The sequence below is a fragment of the Eschrichtius robustus genome, chromosome 6, assembly GCF_028021215.1.
Source record: "Eschrichtius robustus isolate mEscRob2 chromosome 6, mEscRob2.pri, whole genome shotgun sequence".
Classification (NCBI taxonomy): domain Eukaryota; kingdom Metazoa; phylum Chordata; class Mammalia; order Artiodactyla; family Eschrichtiidae; genus Eschrichtius; species Eschrichtius robustus.
In genome coordinates, this window is record NC_090829.1 from 22,588,927 (window position 1) to 22,612,114 (window position 23,188).

The 23,188-nt window shown below is 34.9% G+C and overlaps 1 protein-coding gene across 2 annotated transcripts in view; it reads left to right on the forward strand.

Annotated features, from left to right (window-relative positions):
- The window catches only part of SLC25A36 (solute carrier family 25 member 36), a 41,845-nt gene extending 19,638 nt beyond the window's left edge, over positions 1–22,207 (forward strand). Inside the window, exons 3-7 of one of the 2 annotated variants that reach the window (XM_068546000.1) lie at positions 2,364–2,441; positions 4,529–4,629; positions 12,684–12,750; positions 15,981–16,270; positions 18,303–22,207. In XM_068546000.1, the coding sequence (XP_068402101.1) occupies positions 2,364–2,441; positions 4,529–4,629; positions 12,684–12,750; positions 15,981–16,270; positions 18,303–18,496 (730 nt within the window). In that variant the 3' untranslated portion in view covers positions 18,497–22,207. The remainder of the gene's footprint in view (positions 1–2,363; positions 2,442–4,528; positions 4,630–12,683; positions 12,751–15,980; positions 16,271–18,302) is intronic. The other variant, XM_068546001.1, reaches the window with a different exon arrangement.
- Positions 22,208–23,188: the final 981 nt, after the last annotated feature.

A 23,188-nucleotide genomic window follows, 5' to 3' on the forward strand; every position in this document is an offset into this window, starting at 1 on the left:
ATAGGAACACATGTTTTATTTTTCTGGGGGATATACTAGGAGTGGAATTGCTGGGTTGTATGGTAACTTTATATTTAACACTTAGGGAACTGCCAAACTGTTTTCCAAAGCGGATACATCATTTTACATTCCCACCACCAATGAATGAGATTTCCAGTTCCTTGCCAAAAAATAAAGTATAAAATAAAATTCCTCACCAACCTTTGTTTTACTCCATCTTTCTTTCTGATTATAGCCATCCTAGTGGCTATGAAGTGTTTCATGGCTTCTTAACCAGGAACTTTGGGAATCCCCCCCAGGCTCTGTCAATTTCTTAGGGGCTCTTGGATGAGCTTCAGGAGGTCTGTAAATTAGGTGAAATTGTATGCAAAATTGTGAGTGTTTGCAAACGTGTGTGTTTTTTTTAAAGGACACTTACCTTCCTTTACTTCTCAAAGGGATTATTAACACAGAAAGGGCTAGCAAACATGGAAATTTTCAAACTGTGCTCTACAATTTGTCATTCTTAATTCTGCTTCTGTCTAATCTAGTTTTATCAAAAGTGCTTCTGGGGACTTCCCTGGTGGTCCTCTGCGCTCCCAATGCAGGGGGCCTGGGTTCGATCCCTGGTCAGGGAACTAGATCCCACATGCATGCCACAGTGAAGATCCTGTGTGCCACAACTAACACCTGGCACAGCCAAATAAATAAATAAAATTTCTTTCTTTTTTTTTTTTCTAAGTGCTTCTGTATCACCTGTGTCAGTCATCTGGTGGTGTGGTAAAAATGTAGATTGCTGGGCACTGTCCTGTACCTATTGAATCAAGAATACTTTGAGGGTGGGATCTAAGAAATTTGCATTTTGAACAAATGCTCCAGTAATAATTATAAGAGTTACCAAGTGCTTACTGTGAGCCAGGTACTCTTCTAAGCTCTTTTTTTTTTTTTTAATTTATTTAGTTTTGGCTGCGTTGGGTCTTCGTTACTGTGCGTGGGCTTTCTCTAGTTGGGACGAGCGGGGGCTACTCTTCGTTGCGGTGTGCAGGCTTCTCATTGCGATGGCTTGTTGTGGAGCATGGGCTCTAGGCACATGGGCTTCAGTAGTTGCAGCACTTGGGCTCAGTAGTTGTGGCTTGTGGGCTCTAGAGCGCAGGCTCAGTAGTTGTGGCCCACAGGCTAAGTTGCTCCGCGGCATGTGGGATCTTCCCAGACCAGGGCTCAAACCCACGTCGCCTGCATTGGCAGGCGGAGTCTTAACCACTGCGCCACCAGGGAAGTCTTAAGCTGTTTTTTTAAATTAACTTATTTATTCCTTACAGTAAGCACAACCCTACCTGCCCCCTTCCCCCAAAAGTACTGTTTTTCTCTATTTACTGCTGATGAAAATAAGGATAAGAGAAAAGTCATTACTTACCAAAATTGAGCTCTTTATATTGGGAAGTCAGGCCCCACAGTTCAGGCCCTTAATTAACCATTCTGCTCAGCTGCCTTTCAAGAGATCATTCTTAAGTATATAGGTGCTTCAGAACCACTGGCCCAGTCTGTTAAGTCTGAATTAAAATACCTACTCTTCCTCAATCTTTGTTTCTTACTCCAAAACTTCATTTAATAACTCACCTTCAGAAAGCCTTCCATGACTTGGACATGTCTCTGTTCCTTTTCCTACTGGGCATATATATCTAGCTTGTATAGTATTTGCTTATTGATATGGTCTGTTAAATTATTTATTTCAATATAATTCTTTTTTCCACGACTGGATAGCAAAGTTCTCAGTGGCAGGGGCCTTACCCTCTTTTCTGTTTCCTTATTCTGCTTAGTCTTTATGCAGTACCTATTCAATATAGTAAATGTTAACTAAGTAGAGGAAGAAATAGTAGCAGACTAACCATTTTAGTACCCTAAAGGATGTTAGGGTGATAAATTTTGCCATGGCATTTCCCTGGAATGGTTGGATAAGATAATGCTGCAGTATGAGGGAGTTGTCCAATATCAAGGAAGAGACCTCAAATACTAGGAGGGAACTACATTTCTAATTGGGAAATGAATTTGCTGGTAAAGGTAGTAAAATAGAGGAGATTGAAGATAAGAGTAGCATGATCATATGAAAATAAATGTAGAAATCTATATTGATAATTAATGTCTTGAAAACTTTCAGGAAAGAATCTGAAAGGAGTGCTTTTTATTATTGCTGCTAAATCTGTTAACAATCTTTATTATTTTATACTTTGTCAAGAAAAACAGATTTTCATAAGTGAGCAACACTGACAAAAGAGTATTTATAACATATTATAGTGCAAACATGGGGAACTTAGACTCTACATTTGCTGTATAAAGTACCACACTTTGAAGGACATTTCTTTCTAAATAATATTTTTCTCTTTCAGGGTGATCTTGGAAAAAGAAGGGCCTCGTTCCCTGTTTAGAGGATTAGGCCCCAATTTAGTGGGGGTGGCCCCTTCCAGGTAAAAAAAATACATTTAAGTTAATCAAATTGTGGCAGTCTTTCTTGTTTCAAGCTTCATGAGGGGGGATCCTGAAGAGAAATCAAGATAAAGCACTGTGGTGTAACAAATGGGTATCAGTAGCCATCTAAAAGGATAGGCAGATTTCACCGTGTGCAGGTGCAGAGGACCTCTTAGTGAGATCATTGTGAAGCAGTTTTTGCACCAAGTTCAAGAAACCAAGAAGGCCTTAAGACATTAATTTTGTCATTTTTTTATGATTTCTTTTTATCTTAGATTGACTTCTTCCATGACAGAACACTGCAGAGTTCACATTCAGAGTGAAAATGTGTATCCAGCTCTCTGTATTCAAACAGTGTAGTAGATCCATATCTTATTTATTGGGTTTCAACTTTTTATGGGCTCTTTCTTTTTTTAAAATGATCCAAAATTTCATTCTTATTGTAAAGACTAAAAAAAGTGTAGTGTAAAGCTTGACATATTACCTTAAACCCATCACCTCTCACCGTGTGCACCTTTCCACACAGTTACTCCTCTTCCCTCCCCATACATAACCACCATTGATAAGCAGTTGGTTTATAGTCTTCCATTAATTTTTCTGGCTTATGTACATAAAAAGCATAATATGTAGACTTATTATTATTTACATAAATTGAATCATATTAAAAACATTTCACCAAATTTGTTTTGAAGCTTTTTCCATGAAAATAAGTGAAGCTTTTAAAAATTGTATAGTATGACTGATCCCTTATTGATAAACCTTTAGATTTATTTCCAGATTTTTGCTGTTAAAAACAATGGTTTTGTGAACATAGCTGTACCTTTATTCTTGAGTATTTAAGCAAATATTTTTCTTTAGGATAGTTACCGAAAAGTACAATTTCTGGATAAAAGGATGTATGAACATTTAAACTTAGTGAACATTGCTCAATTGCCTTCTGAAAAGGCATGCCATCTTTTTATTCTCAGATAGTGAATTAATTGCTCTTTATCCACATATTACCAATGTTGGCTACTGTCCATGTCTTTTAATACTTGCCAAATAGACTAACCATGATTTTTCGCTGTTTTTTTGCTTTTAAATATACATTTGTTTTATTTTGGTGCTTTCATGTCCTCCTTCTTGTAATTATTTGTCATTTGTATCTCTCTTCTGTGAATTACCTATGTATATTCCTTGCCCGTTTTCTCATTAGGATGCTTTTTTTTCTTATTCATTTCTAGTAATGCATTATTTATTCCCCTTGCTAATTTGGTATCATTCAATGTATCCTTTTTTTTTCTTTTTCATGAAGTAGAATGTTTCATTTTCAGTCATATTAACTTCCTTTTTTTCTTAAGCACATTAAAAAAGCACAGCAGTGATACTCTCCCCATTTTTACTTGTTTACTCTTTCCCTTATTGGACAGATAATCAGGATTGTTGGGCAATAGTAGGATATTTGATACAGCAAGCAAGTAACTCAATGCCTGGAAAGCTAAACAGTGAGGAGGTAGTCGAGATGCATGAAGTCACAGTCAATAAGTTAACAGGGAAAATATTTACAAATTTAATGCAATGTTTACAAATGTTAGAAAACAAGATCTGACCTGATGGGACTGATTTCTTTTGCAATTGTTCTTTTAAAGGGTGCTGTGAACTACTCTTTGTGTAGTATAGATTGGTATATAGCACAGTATCTCAAAATTGTTTAACATATACTTTGATCACTTGAGTCAGTTCTACCTTCCTCTCTTCAAAAAAACATGAAGTACTCATATCACGTTTACTTAAGTGTATTTAACTTAGCCTTATTAGCATTATATAGGCCTGCCAAAGTCTTATACTTTTTCAGTTCGTTGCTGTCAAATTATTGGGGTAGGACTATCTGAGGATACTTTATCTTTAATGAGTTGATATAAAAAAGTACTTCATGGTCTTCATGAAAAGATAACGTATGTGATGTTGCATGAGAATGTAAATAAAAACTAAGATATTATGTTTTTAGATTTCTGGACTCTGGAATAATAAAGATCAATTTATATGTCTTTTAAATCTTATGAATTAAGCAACATGCTTATTGACAAAATTTAAATCTTTATTTTAGAGCAATATACTTTGCTGCTTATTCAAACTGCAAGGAAAAGTTGAATGGTTTATTTGATCCTGATTCTACCCAGGTACACATGATTTCAGCTGCAATGGCAGGTATGAATATATGATACTAAAAAACAAAAAATTTTCTGACACCTAGAGACTTAATATTGAATTTTGATGAATTTAACCTTGTAAAGTTAAGGCAGTTAATGTGCTTTTCATTGATTAGCATCTGTAAACATGATTTTTACATTTATTAGTATACAATAAATTTGATTAGGTGGTATATGTAAAATCTGTTGTCAATTGGCATTTTTGTATTTAGGAGTTTGTGATAGCATGCAGGTAATATAATATTTACATTGTCTTGTGTAGTCCACTGAATATTTAGTGATCACTTTTAACAGTTTTAACAATCCAACCATAATTACACTTACAAGTTACAGAGCTGTAATTTACTCTTTTCTCCTCAATTTCTGTTAGTGCCTTTTCCCTTTTTGCTGCATGTTTTGGCTTCTGTCTGAAATGTGCCGGCAGTTCTTGGTAAAGTATTCATTTTGTCCTGTGCTCAAATGCTGAAATTTTTGTGAGTGATATATTATTGATAATTCAGAGTTTTTGTAACGTATGTATTGAAAAATATGTTTATCATTCCACATAAATCGCACTAAGATAACACTCAAAATGTAGGTACCAGATATGTGTACATGCTTGCTCTAGAAATGTTTCCAGGAACTCTTCTATCATCATTGATGAGACTATATGATTCTGAATTAAAACAACTAGTCCTGGGCCTCTGCACTGCCTTAAAGATAAACTGGGAGATTGGTTTGACTAGTGTGGTTCTGGAATCATTTGCTGCCCTGCATGTTAGACAAAGCCATGACCTTTGGTTCTCATTAGAAAAATTCTCTATAGTTTTCTGAGATTTGTTGTATATTTAACCATGTCTCACATTTCCAAAATATGCTGTGACTTTATAAAGCAAATTATAACTATACTTTTGTCAACTGTTGATCAGTATATTGAGTTTCAATTAGATGCTTAATAATGAGTGCCTTAAACTGTTAACCATTTTCTGTTTAGAAATAAATTGGATCAATTTCAACCACATATTTAATGAACTAAGAGTAAGTTTGAAATACTAATTTCTGAAAGGTCAATAGCCATATAATAAATCTAGCATGTACCTTAGAAATTATTTTCATGGCTTTTTATATTTAGTAATTGTTGACTGACTCATTGAAGTTTTAAAGCTGGAAGGTAAAGCTTTAAAGATCAAAGTGGTGAAATACTCTTTACCAATGAAGAGAGATCTTGGGCAAGTTAGGTAATTTATGTGAATCTCCATTACCTTATTCTTGTAATGAGTGGGTTGCTCTACATAGGTTTATGTTTTGAGAATTAGTTCTTTAATACCACAGAGATCATCTAGTTACAACTAGAATTTTTTTAATATACTTTTACAGATGTTGAATACAACTAGATATGATTTTTCCTTCTACAAATTTGAGTGTAAAGTTAGTGGCTAATTTCAAACTACATAACCACTGTATTAGGGTTTTTAAGAATATATTTCTGGATTACCAGTGTTCATGTTTTTGTTTCTTAACCCCAGAAAATTGTAAAGAAATGTTAATCTTTCTTTTTTAAAAGAATTGATGCCAAGAAAGTAGGTAAGCAATTATTTTAAGTTGAGGATAGTTATATATCCAGTATTACAAATTTAGAGTTTCAGTATATCTTAATTCCCACTGGAACATCTTTTTTCATTGGAATATCTAATCAGAATTTATTACTATATTTGTACCACATTGCAGAGAATTTCAGTGGAATTGTCATTTTGTACTTTTTTTCTCAAATGTGTACAAATGTTAACTCATAGTTTTCAGTTTTTATTTATACATTGATACTATTTCCCAACTTGAATTTCTTGAATTTTGGTAAATTGATAGTCTTATACTTGTTCAGAGAGTCTTGCACTATTCACTTATTGTGTAATTTGAAAATACTTCTTCCATTTGTTTGCAGTTAGATTTTTCTGAGAACTATGCCTTCAGAGCTTCCTTGCACTATTCATGAGCAATAACATTTAGCTTTGCAGTTTTTATACATAGCTACATGGTTGGTGAAACTGAATGGTACCATGCAGACTTGTTACGGTAGCCTTTTGCTCCCTTCGTTCTTGTAAAAATCTAGACCAGACTGCATTGGTTTTTCTTCAGGATAATTTTTAGAGGTCTTCAAAATATGAATTGGGGGTGCAAAGTGCTTAGAGGCAGTCATGTGGAAACTTGTTTTTTAACTGGCTATTCAAAAAAAAATGCTAACCTTGTCACTTTAATATCAAAAATGCACTAAAATACACCATTAATGATAGTGTCTGCAAGATTTTGCTACATCAAATAGCACATGCATTAAGCTTCAGTAACATACCTTGTATATAGTTTTTATTCCAAGTAACCTCTCAATTCAGTTGCATTTTGTATTTTATTAATATGAACTTGAGTGTTTTAGATACTAAACCTTTTTAATTAAAAGGACAGTTTGTTTAAAGGCCATCTTATTTTCTTTTGTTTTAGTATTTCAAGGGAATAGTATAAGAATTTGTAAACCTCTCAATTTGAGCTATGAGTTTTCATACATTGAAAAATTTTTTTCCAGTTGTGAGGCTATTTAATCAAATTAAGTAATGGTGACTCTGTTTTACCTGCCTTCCCCCCACCCCCTCCCCATATGACCTTTGCCAGACTAAGTGTATCTTAGCTATTGAGGGTATTTATTTTCTTGAGAGTTTCTGTGTGTTTTTGTTAAAATGAATTTGCATATCCCTCTGTATACACCTGGACACAGGCGTGTATACAAAAAAAAAATAGTATTACATTTCTTCTTTATAGTAACTCCCAATTTTCAAAAGTTTTTATCTGGGTTGTATATACTTTTCTATACAACAGTACAGATTTAAAAGAAATGAATTCTGATTTTTATTGGATTATATATTCACACAGTGATTGCTTAATTTTTTCAATACCAACAATGTAATTGTTTAACATTTACTACATACCTAGTGGGTTTTATTTGCTTATAGCATTCACTGTTATTTTTCAGGATACATTTTCTATTTGACTTATTAAAGGTTAAATTTTTACTCATTAAGTAGAAATTTTGTCTTGCATTATAAAATATTCTTTTAAATAATTTGTCCATGGCAGTTTATTTAGCCAAATGGATGGCTAGACGTTTTGTGTGTTTGTATGTAAACATTCTTCCTGTTTTTTATTTTGTAGAGCACAAGAAACTGAATACAAAATAATCCAAAATATTTCATAAAAATGGATGTGCAATATTACTGATCATAGTGCAAAAGGTGAAAGGTACTATTGTGTAGCCACCTATACTTTATTTTTTTTTTAAAAATTATAGTTACAAAATGAAGTTACTTGAATTTTCTATTTTTGTTTTATTTATTTATTTGTTTGTTTATTTATTTATTTAAATTCTAATTCTTCTGGCCGTGCTGCGCAGCTTGCAGGATCTTAGTTCCCCCACCAAGGATTTAACCCGGGCCCACAGCAGTGAATATGTCGAGTCCTAACCACTGGACCACCAGGGAACTCCCCTGTTTTTGTTTTTTTAGATTTACTAAGTAGGCTGATTGTTAAGGAATAGAAAATTGTGATTTCAGCTCTGAGCATGGTAGATAATGGTAGGAAAATGGGATATGATAATCCCCTCTAAATATTTTCTTAGATTCCCCTTTGACAAGGTTAGCATTTTTTCTTTAAGGCAAAATTGATCTTCTTTTAGGTAAGTATTTGGACTCTGAAACTGCTACAGATGGCAGAATTTTCAGTACTCGGTACTTTTTAAAAAAAAATTATGGCCCATTCTTATATTCCTGTCTTTTTCTTTTTTAACTTAAAATTTTCAAAAAGTTAGATCTCACAGTAAATATTTCTCAAATCCTTCCAGTGGGATTCATTTTGTACACATGTTTCTGATGAGGTCACTGCTTGTTGTTATGATACAGAAAAGCCTGTGTCTATTTTAGGCATTTACTGTACATTTCTCCCGAGAAAAGAGTGAGATCGTGTCATCTCATGCTCCCCATCCGCAGGTCACTTCCTGTAGAAATATGGACTAACTTAAACCTCGTGAGTACTGATCTGAGCATCTCTTGCAGCCTCTAGTTATAAGAAACACACCCTGGGAATTTATTATAATAGCTGTGGAATTAATAGAAGGCGGGAAGTGAATTTTTATTTCCTGAATTTGTGTGTGCGTTATCTGAGTATTTTATAAAACTTTCATTCTGATTCCTTTATAATATTCCTTCTAGAAGGAAGAATTGGGTGACTTTTCAGTCATCGTTAGCTTGGCCGTAGTAGCCTTGACCGCCAAAGAATTCCTTAACAGTATTTAAGATTTACATAGCTATAAATGGTATCATGCCGTCCGACAGCTTTTAGAAAACAACAGTAGTTCTCTTCGCTTAGCATAACGTATTTTAAAAGTCTAACACAGTGCTTTCTATACTCTCTTATCTGTTGATACTTGGCTTTCTACCTTCTTGCAAAAACATTGATCTTAATACCTACCATTACTTTCCAAATATGGGACAAGAATATATGGGATCTTGTTTGTTTTAGTTTTAATTAGGTTTTTGGGGTTTTTTCCTTTGGTAGTTTTAATATATTTTTCTCAGAAGGTTAGGTGAGCTTTGTTCTTACCGAAGTTAGTTGAAATAAGAAGTACCGAAAATGCAGTACTGCAGGTATCACTCACTTAATGAAATAGACATTTTCGGCACGTTTACTATAACCAGGATTTCTGTTAATCTGGTTTTTAATTGGTGTACGTTATCAAATGGGCAATCGGATGAAACAGAACTTCAAACGTTGCATTTTAGAAGTTTGTTTTAAACTTCCTGATAAACTGTTCACTGTACTACTGATAGTATGGCCAGCGTACAGCCATTTTGCTTGAACCGACTGTGGAGCAGCACCAGTAATTCTTCTTAACCTGCAAATAGATTCTTCCCATACGTCTAAGTCAGTTTTAATGTTTAATGGGGTGCTCGGAGTATTAATATGAAATAGCTTATTATCAAAATGTCACAAAATTTAAATGTCAAAATAAAAAGTAATGGGGAATGTCTAAATTTCAGGGCCACCATCCCCAAGTATCTTTGTCTTCAAAGGAGTAGGAAGATATGTTAAACTTTGACTGTTTCTCAACTTCGAACTGCCTTAACCATACATATATACTTCTAAGCTAGTAGTACATTTTTATTTCTTCCTGCTTGTTTCATGTTTGGAATTAATAGGTCATATTTTTCTAGATTTGATTAGCCGAATACTGTCTCCATAAGTTGATAATTAGAGTGTCTTCGGTCAAGAGGATGCAATAGCATAAAACCCAAGGACCAGGACTGGTAAATGACCAATAGCTAAAAACCTGTGGATTACGCCTTGATTCGTCTGTCTGCCTTAATGGTTTGCTAGCAGTTAGGCCAGTGTCTTTATTAACTAGCTTGTTACTGGAAGAGTTGAGCCCCAACTGTAGTAAGCACAAGCTGTATAGATATAAGATGACGACATTCTCTCACTTACCTAAATTTTAATGTGTCATGTTCCGTAGGTCAATCTGTGTCTGGAAATGAATTTTAGTTAAGTGAGAAATACCTGTTGTTTGCTTCCTGTTTAGTTTATTAACGTGTACAGAGCATTATGGGTATTTAAAATTTTATTCCTAGTAATATTTATAAATATGTATTATAATACTTTAAAGTTTACACATATGGGGTTTTTTTCAGCCTCTAATTGAGGAATTTGAGACTTGGAAGAGTGTTAATAAGCTTGGGTCCTAAGCTTATATTCTTAGACATAGAACTTTTATTCTTTTTAAAAAAAAAAAAAAGCTTTGATGCTTATCTTCTTTTCAAGTAAAGTATAATAAATCGAATGAGATTTTTACCTAGGCAGACTGCTTTTTTTTAAAGTTGGATATAAGCATTCCCAGTTTTATGCTTGAATTTCAAAATTTAATAAAAAGCAAATGTTTTTTTTCCTAAAATTTCCACATAATAATTAATAAAAACCATTGCGAGTAATGCAGTGTTTTGTTGGTTTGTGCTGCTAAGCAGCTTTTTACTAATAAACTCCTACTATTACCGTCTAGACATTTAGCTAATACACATATTTAAGTTTAAAATAAAGAATCATCGAATTAGGCTTATGACCAGAATTCTGATGTCAGGTGCACATTTGCTTTGGAATATAATTTGAATATCTTTAGTTTGACGTTTTCACTGAGAAGAATGGGGTTCAAGAGAAAAAAAAATTGAACTCCGTAACTTTATTCTCAGTTAAGCCAACATGCAAGAAAAATCTTGTCCAAACAAAATATTTAAACTGATCTGGTTTCATATTTTTCTTCTCTTTCCTTTTATCAAGAATATATGCATGAAAAGAACTTTTTATTTGAAACATCTTCCTGACACCCTGTCCAACACATTAAATTTTTATTATTTTAGTACTGCCTGATGCTTACAAAATTGTCGGTCCCTTTCTAGTTTTATATTATGTAGGTATGTAGTATTAAAAGCACTTGAGAAATGGAGACTATATAATCATTACAAAATTATTGAAGGAGTTATTAAATCAAACTTACTTCAGTTATTTTGCTTGATAATAGAGTCAGTTTGAGCATCTCTTTGTGAAACATCTGGCTGTTTCCGCAGTATTAATATAGTGGATTAAGGGAGTAAAATTTGAGTTAGCTAACTATCTGACATTATAGAAGGGAAAAGGACCTGTGAGACTAAATTCTACCTTGTAAACAATTTAGTAAAATTATTTTGCCTTTGTAGATATACCCATACTAACTCTGAAAGCGAAAAAAGGTTTATGATTAGTTCTCCACTATATGTTAACTAAAAAGACAAATTACCCCTAGGTGTACCACAGCATTTTTGTTCCTGAAAGTACTTTACTAACATTAAATGTGCTGGTTATATTTCAAAACCTTCCTAAAAATAATGTGCTTGACCTGCTAGTATTTGATAGCAAGTATTAAAAATTAAGATCCTTAGACATTTCTGCATGTAAGTTTTCACTGAATTTAAAGGCCAAATGAATAAATGTAGGTTGATGTAAGTTCTATCAAGTTTGTGTAGTGATCTTAAGTGTTCACAAGTATTATATGAAAATCCTGTTTTGTATAGATGAAGCAATCTTCATAAATTTCCATCATCAAGATTGCATTTCATGTGCTGCTATTTTCCCGTAACACTAGGAAGATAGCAAGTAAAAGATATGCACTAGCCTAGAAACATACTGTTCCAGAGATCTTACTTTACTACCTGGAATGAGCCATCTTAGGGGACCACCCTTCTGCATTGATAGTTAATACATAGTACTTTAGTTTTAAAGTAAAATAGAACTACCTTCTACCTTAAGTTTCTCTCTTCCGTGTCTATAAAAGTAAGAGGGAAGTTCTGATTTGTAACTTTTTGAACTTTTAAGTTTTTGTATGTTTTTAAGTGGATGAAAGCTAGATCTGTCCTATTAACCCTAACAGAAACCTTATCTCTGTGATACCATTATTTTTACAGTATTAGTAATTGTGTGCTTACAAAAAGTATTCACAAGGCCAAACAACAATTCTTTCTGTTGTACAGTCAACTTAAGATCAGATATTGGTAAATGCTGACGTTTATGTAGACTCCATTTTGAACATTAGTGATTTGTGATTTAGTTGGACCCCAAGTAGCTATTGTAGAGTTTGCATGCTAAAAAGCCCTAGAATACACAAAATTTCTATGTTTCTTCGTAGAAATGGGTTTCGGAATTTAGCGTAGAGAGTAGAGAGTGCCGCCCATAGCATATTCTGAATATGTTGGAAGAGAAGTTTATATATAATCAGATTTTGCTCTTAAAAGAATCTTTTAGTTATGGTCAGAATTTGAGACTGATTTGGAAGTAAAAAGTACAGATGTTCATGGTTGAATGGATTTGTAAAATAAAAGTGTAAAGCATACATCAGTTGATAGTTTAAATATTTATATACTTTCTTTAATATAGATTTATATAGTTTTAAAAATCTTGAAGTTAATAGTGTGTTCTTCATTTTTACCAGAGTTCATTTTAAACACGTTTGTTTAGGTTTTACCGCAATCACAGCGACCAACCCCATTTGGCTTATAAAGACTCGGTTACAGCTTGATGCAAGGTACGTTAATTCATTAAAACAAAATTTGTTAAAGTTGGCTTCAACTAAGTTTCTTCTATAAATTTGTATCAGTGAGATCTCAGTGCCAGGTATCTAAACATTTTTTCCCCTCATTTGCTGCTGATTTTGTTTGTTTGGTTGGTTTTTTTGGTTTGGTTTTGAAACTTGGATGTACCATCAGAGGCAAAAGTGACAGTAATAGTTGACAGTATGACAGTTTCTAGGAAAGAAAGTATACTATGCATTGTGTTTTTCAGTAAAGGAAGAAGAAAGGAAAAGGACATATTGATCTAGCCCGAGCTGTGATACTTTCATTCACTCCATGTGTGATTATTATAATCGGCCTCCTAACACCTAAATAAACAACATGATCAATGAGTCTAGACTGAGTCTTTAAGGATCATTGCTCAAACTCACGCACCTTGTACCCAGAGCGTTCTGGCGTGGAATTTAGCTCTCGTGTATTCACGGACTTCCATCTGTTACTGCCAGCCACTTTATAGCAGCAAGATCATTCAATACATCTATAATGAGCAGGTACTGGTAGGTTCTAGAGATATCCCAGGAAACAGTTGGGACCAACTTTAAATGGAATAGTCAAGGGATGGTTTTTTGAGCCCATTTTTAACCAGAGGCAGTAGTGCAAATCTCACATATCCTAAGTTCAGGGCCTTTGACGTGTTCTGGGAGCTGAGAGAAGGCTAGAAGCAGTGTGGCTTAGAGTCCTGCCATCTCAACACCTGTTGGCCTTCAGAATGGAGGACAGGGGAAAAGTAACACTTTTAAGTAGAGAGATGACCTTATCTGATGTATTATAATAATAATAATCACGTTGATAGTTTTGAAACTGTTTAGCCTTTCAGTCTGGAGTAGACTCTGTATAACAATTTTCACTGTTCTTTATGTTTTAGGGTTTGGGAAGTCTAGTGTAGATATCATAGATTATAAATAAAACTGATCTAAGAAATCATTAACAATTATGCCTGCTTAAAGCTCTGTTTTCCACGTCCTGTCATGTAGAATTGTATGCTATTTGGAGACTTGAAAAGCAATGTCTAATTCTTGTTTCATCTAGAATAATTTTTAATGAAATCTTAAATTGAGTGTTGCAGCAAGACTCAGAGTTTATCTCCTGAAGTCAGAGATCTGAAAGGTAATGGTAGGTAAGCCAACCCAGAGGTTAAAAAGTGTGAGATGCCAGTCCCTACTGTACTGTGATAAAACTACCAGGGGCATGCTTCAGTATGCTATAGGGTGGATTGTAGGGGATCCCGGAAAAGCATGGATTAAAACTCTTTAATGGGGCTTCCCTGGTGGCGCAGTGGTTGAGAGTCTGCCCGCCAATGCAGGGGACACGGGTTCGAGCCCTGGTCTGGGAAGATCCCACATGCCGCGGAGCGGCTGGGCCCGTGAGCCACAATCACTGAGCCTGCGCGTCTGGAGCCTGTGCTCCGCAACAAGAGAGGCCGCGATAGTGAGAGGCCCGCGCACCGCGATGAAGAGTGGCCCCCGCTTGCCACAACTAGGAGAAAGCCCTCGCACAGAAACGAAGACCCAACACAGCCATAAATTAATTAATTAATTAATTAATTAATTAATTAATTAATTAAAAAAACCTCTTTAATGTTGTAAGTGAAAAAAGTAGTAATCAAGCCAGCACAATTTCCTAGGCTTAGGGGTGGGGAAAGGGGATGGGGCTGGGGTAGTAGTGAAAGGTTGATTAGAGGACGCTCCCTTACAGCACAGATCAAGAACAGGGCTGATGTGTTTGCATATTAACCTTGAGGACTCACAGCCCTTGACTCCCTTGTAAGAAAGGATTTATAGCAGAAACTAATTACAGTTGGTTGCATGGATCATTCAACTAAGAAATATTTATTCAGTACCATTAGTTGAGGATAATCATTGATTCAAGACAATTAGTTTATAAGATTGGAAGAATCTATAGGTTATCAGGTAGGTGTCTTAGTTGTGGTTTTATTTTGTTATGTTATCCAGTTGTATATAATTTATAAATAGTTAAGTTTTCTATTTCTTTTCCCGTGGGTGGCATTTAAACCCATTTCTTACAGATAAAGTTCTATTGGGGGAATCATAATGAAGGTAATAAATATTTTTACAAACTCAAAATTATAGACTTGTAAAAGAGTAGATGCTGTACCCTTAAGTAACACTAAGAAAGTTTTCTTGGGCACAGTGCTTCATAAATACTTGATAACTGTAGAAGTCCTCATTCACTATTTACTGAGGTGAAAGATATGGCCATTACCTTCAAAGGATCATAGGAAATTTGATTTAGAGTCACCCAGTCACTTTTGGGGAAGAACTGGGTGGGCTTGGAAGAATCCCCCAGGTACACAGAAATTAGCTTAATTATACTCCTTGCTTTGTGATATTCTATTATCATTGGTGTTTCAGTCATATATATATATATATATATATATATATATATTTTTTTTTTTTTTTTTTTTTTTTTTTTTTGCCTGTATTGGGTCTTTGTTGCAGTGTGCGGGCTTTCTCTAGTTGCGGTGAGCAGGGGCTACTCTTTGTTGCGGTATGCGGGCTTCTCATTGCGGTGGCTTCTCTTGTTGTGGAGCACAGGCTCTAGGCGCGAGGGCTTCAGTGGTTGCGGCACACGGGCTCAGTAGTTGTGGCTCGCGGGCTCTAGAGCACAGGCTCAGTAGTTGTGGTGCACGGGCTTAGTTGCTCCTCGGCATGTGGGATCTTCCCGGACCAGGGATCAAACCCGTGTGCCCTGCATTGGCAGGTGGATTCTTAACCACTGTGCCACCAGGGAAGTCCCAGTCATTCTTTTTATATATTATTAAATGCGAAAGACTCAGCTTACTTAGAATTGCTTTTAATATAATGTGAGGGGTTTTTGTTTATTCTGTTTTTATCTTGAGCTGCAGTCACAGTGTGTTTGAACACAGTCACAGTGGATTTTGTTGCTTATTCATACAGTCAGACGTCAATGAAACTGAAGATTCAAAGTAGTTATTTTGCATTCAGTAAAACTACTTATGTGTTACCTATCTAATATGACAAATTTGGGACAGAAGAATAGGAAATCTAAAATGAATGTTTTAAAATTCTGATTTTACTTCCTCATGAATTAAAGAGGGTTATTCTTTAGTAGAGTGGCATATTTCTATATATTTTATTTACTTTATTTAAAAACCTATACTACTTTATTTTTGTTAATAAGGTTTTTCCCTTTTGCTTTTCAGGAACCGTGGGGAAAAGCGAATGGGTGCTTTTGAGTGTGTCCGTAAAGTGTATCAGACAGATGGACTTAGAGGATTTTATAGGGGCATGTCTGCTTCATATGCTGGCATATCAGAGACTGTTATCCATTTTGTTATTTATGAAAGTATTAAGCAAAAACTACTGGAATATAAGATTGCTTCTACGATGGAAAATGAAGAAGAGTCTGTAAAAGAAGCATCAGATTTTGTGGGAATGATGCTAGCTGCTGCCACCTCAAAAACGTGTGCCACAACTATAGCATATCCACATGGTAAGAGGACTTGAATGTGTGTGAGTAATCTTCTGTTAAATCAGAAATATTTTCCCACCCCAGCCAAGGGCCACCTTATTAGAGTGTTTATAATTTTACTGAATTACAGTATAACTAAATACAGTTCATCGTAATGGGATTAAATCTGTATGAGTAACATAAGGCTGTTTTAATAGGTCAGTATAGGTATGCTATAGTAGCATGGTGGTGATTTAGCATGGGCTCTGGACAGTCAGATTTCAGCCCAGAGTCAGATTCCAGCCAGGTGACTTGGGCAAGTTTCTGTTTTTTAAAAAAGTATGGATGTAGGTGCCATACTAGATACTTTATTATTACGTACATATATACAGTATACATTATTGCTAATCTGCACAAAAATCGTGCAAAGTACTTATAAGTCTAGAGGTATACCAGAACATAACCAGAATTGTCTTCATTTTCAGATGGGAAACCAGAAATGTTAAGATTAAGTAACTTGCTCAAGGTCACATAGCTTACTCAGTGGAGGAGCTCAAATTTGAATTGAAGTCTATAATCCCAAAGACCAAGTTATTTTACATTGTTTCATGTTGGCAAATAAGTATATATTAATGATTTTTAAAACTTCTGTTTTTTAAGTTTTAAAATATTAGCCTTTTTCATTAATAACTAAGAAAACCACTTAAGAATTTCTCTGTAACACGCCGAGGGTTTTTTTGTAACGTTTTTGTTGTTTTGTTAAAGTGTAAACTTTGATTTTGGTACGTTTGAGGTTTAGTTTGGTTAGGGTTTTTCATCTAAGTGCTTCCCTTTTGTTATGCTGATTAATGTTTACAGTCACCTTTGTAAAGCTAAGGCTATGTGATTAAAGCTCTGTCAGGAAAAATGAAATACAGCTAGAAAATGAGTATTTGCTCTAAAACGTAATTTATGAATAAAACCAACTCTTTAGCAAAATTGGACTGTCAGCTTACCTCCAGTTCCCTGAGGGCCATTCCTAACTTCTTTAAGAGAAATCAAAAGAGGACAGTACCAGCAGCATTGGGTAGGTTCTGGCCTTCTATGGGAGGTCTAAGATGGTGACCTGCTCAGGTGAGAGAGAGAGAGAGGGTTTTGGAGTTGCAAGCACCCTGTCTCTTCAAGTGAGATGATGTCATTATAAGAAGAGGTACAGTTTATAAACAGTATTTTGGATTGAAATATATAAATGACATGGGTATTTAAGACAGGACATAGGAGATTTCAAATGTTAACATTTGCAGTGAAAGTTAACTTTCGGCCATTTCCCTCAGGCCCATCAGGAGCGTTGTGTTGAAAAAGTTTGAAAAATAATGGGGTGGAAAGAACAGATTCTTCAGTTGAAACTCTTAATTCTTGTCCCAGCCTCTGCCTTCAGCTGACTAAAACTTCTTAGTAGTCCCCATTTCTTTCTTTACCTTTTAAAATGAAGAAAAATTAGACTAACCTTTAAGATCCTTTTCAGATCTAAAGGTTTATGATTTTTGCCTCGTTGCTTCCCAGATGCGGCCTTTTAGCTGACACTAGTATTTTAAACATTTTCAGCCTTATCCACGTAAAATTTCATGTTGGTGTATGTGGACCATTGTGAATAAATTAATAATTCTATTTTTTCATTGTTATGTCCACTTCTTAAAAATCTTCCCTGTTTGTTTCTCCCTGTATCTTTCTGTATTCATCTTTGATACCATCTCTATTCTCTTTCCAGCTTTACCTTTATTTATCACATCTATTCTCCCTTTTATCTATATCCAGTATACAACTGATACTTCTGTTTATTCTGTCTTTTACCATTCAGGAACCTATGAAATTTTATAATTAGTCTATGTGATTTTAGCCAGCTAGCTTTTAGGAGTTTGGTGAAAGACATGGCTGTGGTAACTAGTTTCAATAAGTTGCACATTATAAATTACTCCTCATTTATCCTGAACTTATTTACACTTACAGTCTGATAAATGGGGTGTGTCCAGTATTAGGAGGGTATAAAGATACCACACTGGTGTTTAAATAAAATGACTATTTTTTTCCCATACAGAAGTTGTAAGAACAAGACTGCGTGAGGAGGGAACAAAATATAGATCCTTTTTTCAGACACTATCTTTGCTTGTTCAAGAAGAAGGCTATGGGTCTCTTTACCGTGGTCTGACAACTCATCTGGTGAGACAGATTCCAAACACAGCCATTATGATGGCCACCTATGAATTAGTGGTCTACCTGCTCAACGGATAGCACCACCAGGCTGCTGTACCATAAAGAGGGAAGACCAAAAGATACAGTGGACCATGGAGTACCGAAGCCAGCTTGGTGGACAGAAGGAAAATAGTGTGGGAACATGGAACTATACCTAAGTGGAAGTTTGGTTGTAGGAATTAAAGTAATCATAACCACATTACTTAGTCTTTTTAGTAATGTGAAAAAAAACCTTGGCTGCCTCCAAGAAAAAGCCTTTAGAAGCGCTCCTTCTTCAAAATTGCCATTTTCTCTACCATGTCCACAGGACACAGCTGGCATTTTGTTGATTTATGGCAATCAGAGTATAGTGTTTGTTCCATGAGCACTTTTCCAGTCTTCTAGACAAAGCCATCTGTAACTGTATAACTATCCAAAGATAGTATTGACAGTCATAAATTTCTAACTTCTGTATAACTCCTATAAAATTGAAAAATAACAATGATAGTAGTATTTTCACATTTCCTTGAGAGGAGCTGGCACTATATTTTAAAGTTAATCATTTGGCATTAGTAGTCACTGTTTTTGATGACAAATGAAGTAGTGTCTAAACATGTGTTTATTTTTAGCTTTAAAATGTTTTGGTTTCCACTGCTCACAGGTGCTTTTTATGTTTAGCATAATGTGAACACTTAAATTGTTAATGTATCAACTTAAATGGTAATAGTTTGGGACACAGTAAACCAGTAAAATGTTGATTCTTGGCCATTTCAGTGACTTGAGCATGTCCTCTTATCTTTTCTAACCTAATGATACATGAATGAATGCAATGTCTTTGCAGTGACTTAATAATTATGAACCGGAATTATCCCCTGTCATACCTAGGTGTCATTTTCTTAAAGTGGAAAACATTTACTGCTTCTGAATCTTTCTCAATTTGGTTTCACATTAAGAATTTGAACCTTTGAATTATTTCCAGAAGCTCTGCATACATTGCATTTATTTAGTAGAGAAAATGGTAATTTTCAGCTTTGCCCTTACAAGGTGTTTTCTTTTTTTAAGGTGACGTTATAAATACCTGGGGCAGCATAAACATTATAGAAGAAGGGCCCTCTGCAATCTGATTGGGCAGGTAGTTATCCTAATTAACTTACAGTTTTATAAATGAACAAACTGCTTTGGACAAGGAATTTATTCCATCCTAATTTCTTGAATGGTAAATCATAGAAAGAGTCAAGTTAATTCAGATTAAGCGTGTTAACAGGATATAGCTTTTACATTTTGCTGTTGAGTTCAACTGCACCTTTTAATACTTTAAAATGTATTATATGTATGGCCCTTATGAAGATATTTGCTGTAATTCTATTAAAAGACTTTCGCTTATGGATGTTGCTATACTGGTGTACGAAATTTATACAATTAAACTCCAGTGTGGTAGTCATTTCAGTATACATGAACTGTACATTTTGTGCAATGGCTTTATCTTAAGAATGACTTTTTGTGAATGCACTTTGTGGCCTTCTCGGGGGGAGGGTGAGAGTAGGAGAGAATTCCCATGTTAAGATTACTTTTTTTAAGTATTGGTTATGTATTAGGCAGAAACAGTGTTCATAACGTTTTTCTGGGATTTAGGTATATTTTGGAGATCTTTACTATAAATGTTTTAAGTATTCTTATGTACACTGTAGTGCCCCTAACATATAAAAAATCATAGCATGTCATTGCAAGCTTTTCTCCACTGTCACCAGTGAGACACAGTGCCCTCTTAAATTCCTACACCTTAACTTCCTCGTAATCAACAGTAACTGGATGTTTTTGAGGTGCTTCGATTGGAATTTAAAGTATTCCAATCTATTTGGAGACCAAAGGCAAATTCAGTTTCATTACCTTTGGGATTATTCTTGCCTTTTATGGTGAATTTCAGGTTTGACATTTATCGTGAGGAACATGCCCCCCCACCTCCCCCAAAAAAACAGTAATGGGGTTTCGAACTTAAATCTGTAAAAGTGTCAATATATAGTGTGTTCATTTTCATGTGCCACTTATACTGCCTAATACAGTGCCATTTGCCTTGTGAAGATCTGTAAACATTAGTTGTATTGAGTGTCGGACAGAGACTCTCTAATCTTAGTGATCTGAATACCCCACAGATGATTAAGAATGATATAAAAACCAGCAGCTAAGGAACATCTTATTTAGTTGTAGCAAATTCATAACAAGTGTCCTTCAAGGATGAACTCGTATTCTATTCCTGTTTGTATTTGTATTGACCCTTTAGTGCATTTTTTTCAGCTTTTAAAAGTGAGTATATTTATGTGCTGGAAGGAAAAGATCTTAGAGTCTCAGACTTCGTTTCTTTGTGCGACAGCTGGAAAGGAGCAATGAAGTTTATTTTGTTTCTTCCCCCCAAAGTACACTCTGCCGTCGTTTATGTATGACAAAGATAATTTAAAAAGAAAACTTTATATAAAAATTGTACATAAAGTTTGTCTTTGAAACATTTCTTTGGAGATTTTTTTTTTAACTGATGCAAACGTTTAAAAAAAAAAAAAACTTAAAAAGCATTGGGCTTTTTTTTTAAACTGTGTTTTATTTTCATCCGTTTTCTCTCAGATAGCTTTTTATTTCTAGTGTAGAGGTAGTAGTCAGCACTCTTCAAAGTGGTATGTACTTTTATTGGAGAATCGTCTCAGAAAATTGAACTTTTCAGGTTAAAGCGGTACATACTGAAAGAACATACTCATAGAGCAGCAGATCAGAACTCTGGTACTTGTGGCTCACAGAAACAGTTTACTAGATTTCAAAGTCAAAAATCTGAGAATGACCAACCTGTGATTGTGGGGTACCACACAGTGCTTTTAAATCCAGGGAAAAAACTGTATCACCAAAGCTTTTGTCTTGGTTTTCCTTATGTATGTAATTTCGTGGAACCAATCTTACTAGATGGGACCCGCAAGCAATTGATTTTTTTAACTCTGACACCAAGAGAGAATATCATTACATTATTTAATCCAGCCTTTTGTCTCCTAAAACCAAATGCCCATTGTGGAATAGCATTATTCTGTTAGGACCAGCTGAGTTTGGGTTGTTAAGAATAATGAGTGTTTACCCTTTTACTGGAGTATAAATATGTCAGCATTTTTAGATTTTGTTCTCTATCACTAAAAATACTGATTTGATCTTGAAGGACTGAAGTGCTAGGAATCCATTTGTCCTTTACGCTTCCAGCGTTGTCCGTGCTGTCTTTGGTTGTTTACATGCCCTTCTGCCTGGACTGTTATAGCGCTATAGGGGCCCCTCTGGGGCTGGTAGATAATATTTCAGCCTTTTTCTCCTCTGGTATTGATCATGACTTAACATTCCTAAGAATATAGGTGTTCCTAAATGACTTAAATTGGAAGGGGATTTTAACTATATAAAAGTATTTAATGTACTAACTTTCGGCCCACACAGATCTCCATTGTGCCCTTACATTTCTCCATCTACACCCTGCTTTTTATGCTACTCCTTGTAGAAACTGAAGATTCTAGTTTTCCTCAGTTTTTGTGTTAATAAACATTTTGAATGTGTACCCCTGCATATGTGAACCATTAAATTATGACCTGTCAGTCGTAGCTAAATAATCAACTTCAAAGAGTTGATATCCTTTGACCATTTATGTGAGGTTTGCTATTGAATTCCTGTATGTGGCTGTAAATTATGTGCATTTACTCTGTATTTATGTTAACTGGCTGAATTTTATTTGAATTGTTAAAATTCCAAAAATTAAAATATGCGTATGAAAATCTGATGTTTGTTTTTCAGTTTTTCTATAATGTGTCCTAATACTCTGGTATGGTGAGAATGTAATCATACTTTCTTAGGATTAATGTGTAGAACAAAAGTGCATAGCCATTTCTTTCAAGTTAAGTGTTAGGGTCCTACCTGCTAGACCTAGTGATAGATGCCTCTAGGGGTCGAAAGGTGGAATAATCCCACTCCCTCATAGTTCAGGAAGAAATTTCTGTTCTTGCATATTTTCCACAGGTTTGCTGATCTGTAAATCCAGTACTTTTCATGTATCAAAATATCTAATTTGCAAAGAATATTTGAGAAATTGAAGCCTGATTAGGTTATTTGATTGATTCCTCCCTAGCTTGTAAATTTTTTTTTTTTTTAACAGTAGGAGCTTTTGTTTGTTTTAATTTCAGCCTTTGGGAAAGCTAAGAATATTAAAGGTAAAGAGCTGGAAACTTGTTATAATAACCAAATGAACCCACATATGATAGATTGAAATACAAGTGACACAGATATAAGTGTTATGTAGTGCCTACCCACTTTATATTTTGTCTGTTTTGTTTTTTTAGGTTTTCCCAAATTGTAGCAACCGTCAGACATCACCTAGTTTTGTTAGTAAGGAAACCAGGACAAATTTGTCATGTTGCATTTCTCAATGTAAAGCTGAAATTGTTTGGCCTCCTGACAGTACTCTCTCCACTGAAGACTGAAATGGTGGGTAGAGTGAAGATATTGGCAAAATAATGGTATGACTTAGCTCAGGTGTCCCAGGTTTAAATTGTGTGGATGTGTGTTCATTACCAAATATCGGGAGCTGTGATAGAAGAAGGAATCTGTGAGTTAATGATTTCTTAAGGTTCAAGTGTGACATCTGTACAACTGATACTCAGGCAAGCAGGCAAAGTGTAGTTAAATGATTTCCTTTGTTAATTTTTTGCATTGCACAGACCAGCTGACTGACTACCTTTATATATG